The sequence below is a fragment of the Prinia subflava genome, chromosome 8 (assembly GCF_021018805.1).
Source record: "Prinia subflava isolate CZ2003 ecotype Zambia chromosome 8, Cam_Psub_1.2, whole genome shotgun sequence".
In the NCBI taxonomy this organism is placed as follows: Eukaryota; Metazoa; Chordata; class Aves; order Passeriformes; family Cisticolidae; genus Prinia; species Prinia subflava.
The window spans coordinates 33489525-33503172 of NC_086254.1; the positions used below are offsets into that span (position 1 = coordinate 33489525).

A 13648-nucleotide genomic window follows, 5' to 3' on the forward strand; every position below is an offset into this window, starting at 1 on the left:
CACTGGCCATTTTTTCCTTTTTCTGTCTCCTAATTCCATGCTTTGCCACCTCAAACTCTCACCCAGAAGGGATTTAAGGACAAAGGATCTTGATGAAAAGATTTTGCCTCACCGCCACCAATCTTCACCCATTTATTTCACTTGCAAAAGCAAACAAAGCCCCCTAAATTCAACACAAAAAGCCAGCAGGGCGTTCTTTACCTGGAGCCAGAGCTTGTCGTGCTGTGACCACTTCCCCCCGGCGATGCACTGGAAGGTGGCATTCTGCCCCACGTTCACCTCCACGTTCTGCAGCCGCAGGAAATGCGGGGCTTTTCCTGACAAAAGAGAAATGCACGGGTAGGGCAGGGCAGGACTGACCCTGCTGCACCCACCCCAGCAAAGCCTTGGGACACTCCCTGCCAAAACGCCTTAGCAAGATAAAGCTGCCCCTGGTGTTGAGCTGCTCCCTGGTGGGAGCTGGCAGTGGCCAAAGAGAATCTCTCAGGCATCAGGCAGCCTGTGAGAAAGCAAGTCAGACTTCCCCGGGCATCTGCTCCGGGGGAGCTGTGCAAAGATATTCCAAACAATTTCTAATCTTTTGCACCTGCTGTTTTTCCAACTTGTTTACTTGCAAAGATGTTTTTGAAGGGGTATTGGCCTAAATGGCCAATCATATTCATTGTGTTGGAACACTGTATAAAAAGATGTGCCTTTTTAATAGACTTGTGCTATATGCCCTCCAGGAAGATTGGAGTTTTCTATATCGTTATTCCAGCCCTCCCAAATAATACAACGATACTCCTTGATAGAATCTTTCATGAGGCCAGCGTGTCATGAGCCCCAGGAAGATGTATCAAGTTCTGAGGGTGTCCAGCACCTCACAGAAATGGCTTAGAATAATATTTGCAAGACATCTGATCAGGTGTGCTTTAAAAAGAAGGTTTTGATTAAAGAGAAAATAACAAACAATTCAGAAACAAAACAAAATCCGTGCACAGATGTAGGAAAGCCTCTTACACCTGGCTAAGACACCCCAAAAAGCACAGAGGGGTTTTGTGCTTGTTCTTCAATCCACAACCATCAAGGAGGGATAATTTGACTTGCTGCCCAGCAGAAACAGCTCCACTTCAGAGGAGCAGCCAAAAGGTCCAATAGGTTTCTCTGTGCTGGCACTGGGCCAAATACAATGAGAGAAACATAGAAGGTTCTGGTCTATCTTTGTTTAAGTTCAGAGGTAAACTGAAACTCTTCTTCTTTGAAAAAATTTGCTTGGGTGTGGGAAATGCACTGCAACACCTCCCTGCAGAGAGGAGCGGTGCTGGAGCTGAGGGTGGCCCGAGGGATCTTGGAGAGCCCTGGCAGCTCTGAAAACACAGACTTGGATCAAATCACAAGTTCATGGTCACCGGCACAATTCCTTATTGCCTGCTATAAAGAGTAATAGAGTAATCTCTTTTCTTCAGAAAACTATATTTCTAAAAAGGTCAAAAAAAGTCAAACGCTTTTGTGCTTGTCAAGCATGACTGACCCAAACCCCATTTGCACAAGGGTCTTTTATCCTTTTTCTTTTCTTGACTATCAAGTACGTCCTAGACCTTTAGAATAAAGCATCATCAATATCAAATCAGATATGAAATGAAATATTCATTTAACTGACAGTATTGTATCACTGCTTTAGTTTGAGATCACTGATATCAGTGTTCTGCTGACACTAAATTCAGTATTAGTTCAAAATTAAACCGGGGATATTAAAAATGCAGACATTGGGTTTTTTGAGGGTTTTTTTACAAAGAAACTAGATGAGAGGATTATCTTTTTGATTAAATATCAGACTGAGTTAGGTCTCTGTTTAACTAGGAGTATAAACAAGCTTACAGCAGCGAATGCAACACATTTAAGTGAACTATTTCCTTGCAGGGCTTCAGAAAAAGGTTTGTGCATCATTGTAAAAATTTTAATATGACACACTGAAAAAAACCTTACACCTAGAAAGATCAATGTTTTTCAGCATCATCTGTACATTTTCTAGTATGATTAGACACTGAAATTCATAATTTCAGAGGACATTACAACCTCTCTTCTGTTGGAATCAAACCGCTTTAAAGGGATGTGGGCATCTGTGGCCATGCATGGCTGGAATTTGATGTACAAGTGTTTGACACATGAACAGAGAACACATCTTCATACATCCATGTCAAATGTTTGTATCTGCTGCTGTGCCCCACCCAACACACAGTTCACTGACAGCTTCTGAAGGACAGGGACTCTGTACCATCCTGCTTTCTGGGCAGCAGGAATTTGCATCAAGGTTTACTGGAAAACTCCCTCTGGGTGACATCCAGGACGTTCTACACGGTGTTTCAGGATAATTCTAATATTTGTGCCTGCAGTCTGAAGTGAGCAGCTGTAAGTCAGCTACAAATACAAAGGTGTAGAATGCCACCAATGCCAAAGTCCTGGTGCTTATGTCTGCCCAGCCTCTGGAGCATGGGTTGTGCTGTGATGGCAAGGGCTCTTGTACACAGAGTCAACGAGCTTTTAGCATTAGGAAAAGGGATATTCCAGTGTACTGCTTCACAGGACAGAGGAAAACAAGAGGCAGCACCAGCAATACACTGATTTTTCTGTATTGCCGTGTCATTAGGGGCATTTCAGTGCTTTTGCTGACTTTGGATTGCCTGCCTTTGTCATCTGTTAAAGCAGAAATGAAGTTAAAGCAGAAATGAAGAAATAAGACCAATGATTTCAGTAACCTCCAGGGTCACCAGGAGTTTCATGGCCCCCGTGTTTTGATTTACAACAATTGCAAAAGGAATCTAAGGGGCAAAGGCTGTACAAGGAAAGGGAACACGTGGGTGACGTTTACCCTGGTGACTGTCACTGCTGAACAACAAAAACAGCACTGGGAACCAGACAGGAGCAGCATTTACAGAGACTGCACAGAACCTGCAGCTTGTAATGAGCTCTGAGTGCTGGGGGCTGCAAACAGATTGAAAAACACCCCAACCAACCAACCCTGTTTGAATCATTTTGTTGTTGAGTCACCAAGAATGCACTTAATTTTGAGGAAGGACCTGTATGTACTCCAAGAAATGGATTCACAATCAGTTTACTTAATTAAACACAGGTAAAACACAGCATCCTGCCTAACTGCTTTAAATCCCATCATTTTCTTGTTGAGACTCTGCCCCATGGTTTGTTCAGTGGGCTCTTTCCCAGGGAAGGGACCAGCAATCCCCCAGCACGCTGTGGAAGGCACAGACCATTTGGGGATTTGTCTGGATGCTGCCAGTTATCAGCAACATCTGGTTAATACAGACTGTAAGTATTCCTTAATGAAGTAAATGCACCCAAAGGCCTGAGCAACAAACACATGGTAAATACAAATATAATTTACTTAAGCAGCAATTAACTGTAGTGCAGTTATCAGAAATGTCCTGTTAAACTTGAGCAGAACCGTGTCTGTCACATTGAATGGCAGATGCTCTTTGACATTCTGATCACACCAAAACCAGTTGATTTTGCTCTATCCCTATGATCCATCATTTTTTTTTGTGAGCAGCTGTCACTGACTGAAACCATGAGCCAGAAAGGGGACTGTTAAAGAAAATTCTTTACAAGTAACTACATCCATAAAACACACAAAGTCCTCAAGCCCCACTGAAGGTGGGTTAAGGAACCAAACAAATTCAGACTCAAAGACTGAGGCACAATGCTTCTTTAAAGAAAAAAGCCAATAAATGTCAGCTTATTGTTGTGTCTGCAATAGAAGAAATGCAGCACCAACGTTTTTGAATAGTGTAAAGAACCTGCATTAGTTTCTACTCCTGGATAAATGCAGTGTGTGAATAAGATTGATTTTTAATCTCTTCACAGATTTCTGAGCAGGTCTTACATGTTGAAACCAACCAACCTTTGGGACAAGGCCTCTTACCAAGGAAACACTGAAAAAAATTTGGTTGTTCTTTTCAGAAGTTAACCACACAGGTTATTATGAGAAGCTTTTTAGACTGCTTTCTACAGCAAAAAAAGATTAAGAAATAAAACCATCAGTTTATTAACAAGTAAAAAAAGAGAATTGCACTAGCTATAAACCAAAAGCAGCTTTGCCTTTTGCACAGCTTGCAAAGGTAATTAAGCAAGGCTGACTGTCCTTAGAGGTCTTGGAGGGAGAAAAGACATTTTAGAGCTGACACAACTGGGTAAATCTCTCCTTTAGACTCCAAACTGTGGCCTACAACACACTGGCACAGTCAGAAAAATAAAGAGTGCTCACTGCAGGGATGGGCGAGAACTCTGACTTCATCCACAGCTATGTACCCGGGATGTCCTTTCAAAGAGACAGATTCAAATATCACCTGAAATACAAAAGAAAAAAAAATATCTGAGAAAGAACATTTACATCAGTAATTTCAGCAGTCACCACATTCTGCTGTTATTCCAAATCTGAGTCATTCAAGGCATTTTGTCAACAATGAAGGGATATCAGGGCAATTCAGTGTGTGAATGCAATACCAAATCTGTTGGGGAAGCAAAACAAAGGATTAGAGCAACATTCAGTAGGATTAAAGACAACTCTGTGCATCTCTCATTTGGAACAGCAAAAAGTGCCCTGGGTATATGCACACATCTATATTCATTTAAGCACCAGTCCAGGAACATTAAGTGGACAATAATTTGATATCTTGTTCTCAGTATGCCTTGGAAAATTGGAGAAAGCACTACAGGAGGCAGAATTCTCTTCCTGAATCAGTGACCATGCATGGATTTTTCTGGAGAAAACCCTGATTTGCTGTGCAGGCACTTGCAGAACTAGAAAGTAAATTACAAGCAAAGGATGACACAGGATTCTGGACTGAAGTAAGGTTTTCCCAGATATAATGATGTTGTTTCTGCCTACCTGGATTCCACTAACATGATCTGAGAAGGAATATTCTTAAAAACCATCTGTACAATATCTCTTCATTAATGCCGCATTAACAAACTTTTTCTTTATTTTAGTACCTGGGTTATGAAAACATTCCAGTAGTGTGGGTCTGGGAAGACAGATAGTCTATCAGAGATGAACAAAAACCCCATTCTTCTCTATGGGTTTTTGATTTTTTACCAGGAAAACTGCCCTGAAGTATCTTGTTATAAAAATATATAGACTTTGAAAAAATCAGCAGCACAGGGAAAAAAAAACCCAAAACAAAACCAAACAACAAAACCTAAAAATCTGATAAAGAGATCATTAAAAATAAGTTAATTGTTGGAAAGTGGGGCAAGGGGAAGGTGCAGATCTCACTCTGGGGACCAGCAACAGGACAAGGGGAAATGGAACAAAGCTGAGTTAGGACAAGCTCGGGCTGGGCATTGGGAAAAGGGTCTGCAGTGGGAGGGAGAGCTGTCCCTGGAAATGGGCACAGCACCAAGCATGGCAGGGTTTGTGGAGCTTCTGAAGGACACTCTCAGTCTCATGGTTGAGTTTTCAGCAGTCCTGTGAGGAGCAGGGAGGTGGATTTATTGATCCTTATGGGACCCTTCCAACCTGAGCCAGATGCTGACTCTGCTAGGAACAGGAAGTTTAGAAATGTATAATAATAATAATAATAATAATAATAATAATAATAATAATAATAATAATAATAATAATAATGATGCAGCCTGATGTTGAATAATTAGTGATGCTATGCCCCAAATCAGTGATTCTCTGCCCAAAGGAGCCAAGTGCTATCCTTTACTAAATTAAAAAAAAATGAGTGGTGGGGATGGAACGTGTGCTGTCCTCTGCGTGTGAAAGAGAAATTCCCAATCTCACTCCCTCTGACTAGAGCAATGGTCACACTGTACTGGATTGCTGATTTTTGCATAAGTAAATAATCAGCTTTCAAGGACAGAGTTAATTACATGTTCAGCCAGCACAGTTATTGCCATTAGGGCAGTGTTCTAGTGCAGCTACTTGTTCCATAGGAGAAAGTATTCCAGTCATTTGTAACTTCTAAAATTCACTACTAGAACACAGCGTTAACTATTTTAAACCAGTTTTCAACAGGTTTTTTAGTTCTAAATAAAAGCTGGCATTCCCAGCCTGTCACTGTTCAGCAAGCCCCTGGAAGATAAAATAATCCAAAAACCATGAGCAAGTGTTTTGTGTTATCAAAATCCTGGATAGGCTTTTTAGGGACGGTATAAAATAAGAGTTAAAAAAGGAGTCTTTGGTATGGCAATTATAATTATTTTAGCAATTTACTATCATTCCTGATAAAAATTACATTTACTGGGAAGGTCATGCAAGGCTTTACTGCAAATCCCTTCAGACCTCAATTCAAGTGCAACATTACAGCTACAAAATCTTGTTGTAGCTTTACATTTGTGAAGAGTCATAAGCCACAACAAAGTAAATCTCAATTATCTGCAAGTCAAGAACTTGATAAATTCTCCAAGGCATTGGCATCAGGTATGAGTGGGTGGCAAAAATAAGCACTAATACACAGAGAATTGACTTTGGTTAATTACCATCATGTGCAGGGTCTTTAATACAGCACAGTATAGCTTAATAATAACCAACTCAGCCTCTAAAAAATCCCTGTCCACTGATGCAGAATCCACTGAGGACTCCTCTCAATTCAAGTAATATTGTTGACTATTTTATTCTGTTCTGCTTTACACTCAGATATTCCTGCCCTTTCCCAGTTGAATCTTACACATTATTGTCTTTTTGTGTGTTTTGAAGCATCTCATCCCTATCAAAGTGAGAAGCACAGAAGCATCCAGGCTTTCCTGAAAACTTGGAGTTGAGACCCAACATGGGAAAAAGACAGGAATAAATGTTTATGGGGCCCACTTCTGCAAATCTCACACTCAGTATCACTCATGTCCTTTTAAATTCAGCTGGAAAAGCAACATGATGGTTGAGACAGGCAATGCTTTGCAATTTACAGTGCTTTGCATTTAAAGAACTCCACAGAAATTAATACAGTTGACAAAATACAAAGCTTCACTCTTAAAAAAAATCCTTAAATACTCCTGAGGCCTGCAAACACAAAGTCATTTCATGTTTCCTTCCCACTGAACAAGCCCCCGTTCCAGCGCCGTGATTTACCAACAATGTCTGTGTTAGCAGCGCAGCCCAGCTCATCTGTTGTGCTACAACAGTTTTCTCCAGGCATGGATCAATAACATCCCTTGCTCTACATCAAAAAAACACCTTCCTGGCAGGCTCTAGTGCTGCCCTTGGTGCATTCTGGGCCCGAGTTCATCCTTATGGCAAGCAGTAATTCAAGATTACACGTATTACCTTTCTCCAAGAGCCATTAGAGCTTTTTCTCGCTATGCTGGAAAATATTTGCAGGCTGGGGATCCAAGTACAAGTAACTCCGGGGTAGACATGATATATCTCCCCACATTTCTATCTCAGCTAAGTGCTTCTGCAGCCACATGACTCCTATGACCCTTGCACAGAACTGCCAGACCTAAAACATGACCTCTGGCAACTGCTTTGGATATCAGTTTTCCACTAGCCACATCTCCAAAGCTCAATGCACTGGACAAAGCCTCAGACCAGGACAGAGAGCTTCAGATTTTTCTGTCTGGCTCAATTTTTGATCCACATCGCAATCCAGGTGTGGTTTCTGTGTGTTACGAGGAAAATGGACATTTTGCCTGATACAGATTTCAATATTTAGGGAAAATGTTGGTTTCACCCAGTCTTTTCAAAATACAGAACAGGCTGTCAGGCCTCTTGTGTACAGAGGGTTCTCCAGGAATGCAATTTTGATTTAAAGCTGACAAAGAAATGGCAAGTGTGAGGGGTGAGCAGGCCCTGGCACAGGGTGCCCAGAGAAGCTGTGGCTGCCCCTGGATCCCTGGAAGTGCCCAAAGCCAGGTTGGATGGGGCTTGGAGAACCCTGGCATAGTGGAAGGTGTCCCTGCCATGGCAAGGGGTGGCTTTGGGGTCCCTTTTAACCCAAGCCCTCTTAGGGTTTTACTAAATAACACTATTATTGAAAACTATACACTATACTTGAAAAACAAGACACTCCTCAGGCAGCAACACACCCAAGTTTTGTTGTCCTCCCACCTCTGGACTTATTTAGGCAGAAGTGTTACTTTAGGCTGGCAAATACCAATAATTTTTCTTCTTCATTTTTTTCAAGCTTCAAGTTCTCTTTTTTCTTTCCACTTTTTCTTAAGCCTTGGTTAAATGTAGAAACTCACAGGACTACAGACCATCAACAAGGTGATTAATAAAATCAAAGACTGAAATCTGAGTCCTAGACACCCATAATATCCAGGACAGGTCTCAAATTTTAAAAGCCATGCTTAAGGAGCAAAAATACAAGTATGACCAGAAGGAAACATCACTCTCACCCATCACAGATTTCAAAAGAAGCCCGTTGCATTCTCTAGGGAGGAACTGTGCCTGGGCAGGTACTGCTGCCTTCCAATACATTCATTTTTGTGCTTCAGTGGAAAATTCTTGTTTGATTTAAAGGATTCTTTTGTCCAAGAAAAGTAAACTTGACCTGCCAAAGTGCTTGTAAAAGACCTAAGTGAGACTCAGGAAGCTTCCTATTGATATATCTGAGAGCAGGATCCCTCTTAGTGTGAGATCAGACTGCCTTTTGCAGGTTTTTCAAGCACTGATTTTCTGGGTGAAAGATCTTTTCTGTTATCTCTGTGGAGCACCTACAATGAAGCAAATTCTGCTTCGTGCCCAGGCTCACGTTAATGTGAACGGCATAGGAGCACTCCAGTGTGCCTTCAGAACAGTCACAAGTTGTGCACTGCCCTTAAAACACCACTTTCCACACATTTGCATCTCTTTATCCTTCCCTCTCGCCCGCCTGGTGCACTCTGTGGATTCTGCTGGTATCCACAACTCTTTCAGAGGCAGAACATTAAAGCATCCTCTTCCAGCTCAGATTTTACAGATCTCCTACCCAGTTATTAGAAGCAAGAAAAAGAGAGGCTTTTCTACCTGCTGTTTTTTATACACAGACTATTTGCTGCCTTTTCATAGTCCATTCTATCCCGGTCCCTTATCTCACTCATGGCTTTTATTTGTATCACATGGACATCAAATCTCCTGCAAGGTTTAGGATGCAATTACCTCCCAGGCTTTTTTTTGTGTGTGTCTTGAATATAAAACAAGACAAAAGTACTCCTTCAACAAATAAAAAGTAGTATATGAGTCCATTGTGTGTGAATTATCTACCTGAAATTAAAAGAATGGCTGCAAAGTTGCCACACGAAGTTTGAAGCAGACAACTAATAAGTAGGTGTAAAACTAATACAATCAGAAAATAGTGTAGCCATTACATTCCTTGGCTCTTTCCTTGTCTAAAAAAAAAATCTTCTAACATAATAAATCAAGCTGTCCTAGAAAGAGGAGGAACTGAGGATCTAATGAAGAATATCCACATTTGATACAGTTGTATGAGAATGCATTATTGTCTTTATGTCCTTACATCCCAAAGCCAAGTCAAAAAATGTTCCTTCTTCTGGAACTAACCAACATCCAAAAGTAATCCAGGGAGATTGATGCAGAATACAGATACGTGTCCAGAAACTGTTTTGTTTGCAGCCTCACAGTTGGCCACGGAAAGTGCCAATACAGCTGGCAATTTCACCATGAACGAGTGGGTCTTGTCAACAACTGCCTCCCATCCTGCCAACAACTAAAGAAAAAAGGTGAGGAGGAAAGAAATACGTCAAGCTGCCTATACAACCACTACAGGTGAATTTATTCTGAGAGGAAAAATCAGGGAGGGAGGCGTCGGTTTTCAAAACTAACAACAGACATCTAAAGGGGAGAGAGGGGAAGAATATTTCCAAACCCCCACCTGATAAAAATGCGGCCAGAAGGTGCTGATGGCCAGCTCTGCCTTCACCCAGCCCTCGGTCACCACCCCTGACACGTTCCAGATGGGGTTGCCCTGGGGGCCCCCGTTGACCTTGACGTAGACGTTGAGGGAGCCGGGGCTGGAGCGGTCGCGGCTGGACAGGTAATAGTGGAAGTCGATGCAGTGGGTGTCATTCTCCTTCAGCGTGGGCAGCAGCAGGTGAGCCTTCTGCCCCGAAGCTCGCCCAGAGCTGTTCACCATCATGAAGGAGCCTGCAGGGCAAAGGGAGAAAACAAAGAGAGGGTTTGCTTGGGTTTTTGGTGGAAACGGCTCCGTTCGGAAAGTTGGCGGTTCCCTCACAAGCCACAAAACAAACCCCTGAAGGAAGCAGTCATTGTCAGGGAGAGAAAGGATATTCAAATTGTAGGGTATACACACCAGTAGATTCAGGGCTAGCTAGAACCACCTTAATTAAATAACTTGCAAATTGAAATAGAAATACTGTCCTGCTGGTATTATTTTATCACCTTGTGATCACACAGTCACTCTAAACAAAAGCACATTCCCACTTCAAGCAACAGCCAAGTTCTGCTGCTGCACACTGTCCCCCAAAGGCACATTCAATAAAAGGTAACAAGTGACAGGATGAGAAGAAACAGTCTCAAGTTGCACGGAGGGAGGTTTAGATTGGATATCAGGAATAGATTCTTCATGGGAAATGTTGTAAAGCACTGGAATAGAGTATGGAGTCACCATCCCTGGAAGTGTTCAAGAAATGTGTGTATGTGGTGCTTCAGGATGTGGTTTAGTGGTGAGCATGGTGTTGGGTGGATGATTGGATTTGATGATCTATAAAAGTAATTTCCAATGTTAACAATTCTATGATTCAACACAAAAATTACAACAGAACAAGTTCTCATCTGATATTTGCCTGCATGCCCCCCCCAACACCCTTCTGAACCCTGGCACCTGAATATTTGAAGGTCATGTTAAGAAAACCCCAATTTCCAGAGTCCAACCAAGTGAGGGTTGTCAACAGAACAGCAACATTTGTACTTGTAATAGTGCAACAGGACAATAATTCTCATGGGAGGAAATGTATACTGAGGCAATTTATGAGTTTGTTAACCTGGAAGTCTGCATCACATTAACCGTGGCACTTGATGTTGAACTCGCATTTGGATTCATCAAGCAGTTATTTTATAGCACATTGTGTCTGCACTCATCTCCTCACAGATGCATCAAGGTGACGAATGTCAGCAATAAGGGAAAACATGATGAGAGTTATTTGATTCAGTTCTGGTTACAGGATCTCCTTTATGTGGGTGCAGACACTCACACTCAGAAAGAGCTAAAGAAAACACTGGGATGGGGTGAGGGAAATCTGTGTGTCAGCAGCCAGGCTTGATAATTTTTAATCAAACACGGCCCTCTTGACACTCCTGGCTCTGATGCTGCTGCCAAGCCAAGCTACAGATGTGTTTGTGTGTTTGTCTGCTGGCCTCTCACACTTTGCAGAAGATTGAGTTTGAAAAGCCCTGCCTCACTTCTGACCTATTGACTTTCCCTCTTCCTCGCCGCAGCAGGTGACTCAGACGAGCCAGGCAAACATTTGGATCAATGCTGTGCAGTGAACAGTCATTTATTATAAATTTATAACAGCTACAAGCAACTTTCTCTCACAGAAATGTTTTGGTTGGGTTTTTTCCCCTGTATTTATATGATAAATATGCATTTTGTAAAGGATTGACAGGAGGAAGTCAATCTTTCAAAAACAAACAAACAAAAAAGTTAAACACTCTGAAGACCTTGGAAAATTCCAGTGCATTGCTGGAAAAGATGAAGAGACTACAGGAAAATTTAGAGGCAAGATGGTCTCTGGCAATGCTGCTTTTCAGTGGAAATGAAGGAAAAACAAAAACCAAAATGGTCCCAAAGTCAAGAAATTCCAGATTCACAGGAAGGACTTGGAAAAATGTTAGAGCTGAATCCAAATTTTCCCGTTTCTCTCTATACATTAGGATCCTGATAAATGCCCATTGCTGATGTACTGTGCTTCCAGTCAACCACAAAATCCCCATCTTCAGCATGTAATGTATCCACATTACCCTTAGAAATCTACTCATATAAAATAAACTTTTGATAAATTGAAATTTGGGTTCAGTTCCTATGACCTGAGAACGTTTATTACCAGCAAGCACAGGTGCCAGCAGGCTTGGAGAGGCAGCACAGCCTGTCAGGGAGGCAGCAGGCTGGGAACCTGGCACAGCCAGGTTTGGGAAGGCTGATTGTGACACCCAAATCCACGAGGGGTGGAGCCCCTCTGCTCTGGAGCCAGACTGGGAGAGCTGGGGGTGCTCACCTGGAGGGGAGAAGGCTCCAGGGAGACCCCAGAGCCCCTGCCAGGGCCTAAAGGGCCTCCAGGAGAGCTGGAGAGGGACTGGGGACAAGGGATGGAGGGACAGGACAAGGAGGAATAGCTTTAAGGGAAGGAGGGGAGATTTAGGTTGGAAATTGGGCAGGAATTGTTCCCTGTGAGGGTGGGCAGGCCCTGGCACAGGGTGCCCAGAGCAGCTGTGGCTGCCCCTGGATCCCTGGAAGTGCCCAAGGCCAGGTTGGACAGGGCTTGGAGCAGCCTGAGACAGTGGAAGGTGTCCCTGCCATGGCAGGGGTGGGACTGAACTGGTTTTAAGATCCCTCCCAACCCAACCCATTTTGGGATTCCAGGATCTCTGTCAGGACACAGTTGCAAGAACCCGAGATTTTGGGAGGGCAGACACTGTGAAACTGCTGAGCCAGGGTGGCAGGGTCTGGAGGAGTCCAGCAGCTGCTGGAAATGCTCTGCCTGAAGCATTTCCGAGCCACTGGAGCACAGTGCAGACAAGCTCCCCACTGCCAGATCCCACCCTGGAGGAGGCAGGGGCAGCCCAGAACCACTCCAGGAACAGCAGAGCTCCTGTGCATGCACAAGATTTTTGGCCATGTGCCTCCTACACTGGGGAGAGACCAAAGAAAAGGGATTTTTTACACCAAAATTGACTGCACTGCACCTAGCATAGCATTCCACTTCTGGGCATGCCTCTCAGTTTTTCTCTTTAATTTGGACAATATGTAGATTATCCTGCCCCAAAGAACTACCCTGAAGCTCTTCTGTGTCTAACACAATACAGCCCTGAAATGCACTGGGGGAGGTAAGAGCTTTGATGACAACAAAAGTTAGGAGTATTTCACTTTTACAGATCCATATATAAAAATAACGAGCTCTCCTCTGGGAGAAAAAACATCAGCTTTTATAAAAAAGTTCCAAGCAATAATTACAATTTTATTTTTTGCCACCTACAAGAAAATGAATCACAAGCTATTTGTGGCCTTTTGTGCAACTGCTGACAATTCTGGGGAGAGTGGGGAGCCTGAATCCAGCGACTGACAACACCAACAAGAAGAATACCCATCCACCAAGAAGAACTTATCAAAATAATTAGACTTAATTACTAAAAAAATAGCCTTGCAAACAACCATCATGGATAAATTATTCTCACCTTCTTATTTATAGCATGTGATTTTTTTAATACAATGTGTGTAGAGATACAAGAGGAAATACTGTAAGAAACATAAGTTTCTCAGGAAGTCCTGATAAGAGGTATTATTCTATGACAGTGGAAAAAATGAAAAATTTCCACTTACAGAGCCATCTCTGCCAGAGAAAAGATCTCACACCTTGTTTAAAGGGATTTGTTCCCTAGGAACTCTATCACGGTCCTTTGTTTCTGCAGAGCCTTGGAGTGGCAGCTTCCCCCCACAAACCCTTCCCTGGGATACCCCAGGCACAGCTCACCCCA

At 42.7% G+C, this 13648-nt stretch overlaps 1 protein-coding gene across 2 annotated transcripts in view; it reads right to left on the reverse strand.

Annotated features, from left to right (window-relative positions):
* Positions 1-13648, reverse strand: part of PTPRT (protein tyrosine phosphatase receptor type T) — a 446577-nt gene that overhangs the window by 271047 nt on the left and 161882 nt on the right. For both annotated transcript variants that reach the window (XM_063404659.1, XM_063404660.1), the window contains exons 3-5: positions 9810-10081; positions 4259-4340; positions 202-317 (exon numbers count right to left, since the gene is read on the reverse strand). In XM_063404659.1, coding sequence (XP_063260729.1) covers positions 202-317; positions 4259-4340; positions 9810-10081 — 470 coding nt within the window. The remainder of the gene's footprint in view (positions 1-201; positions 318-4258; positions 4341-9809; positions 10082-13648) is intronic.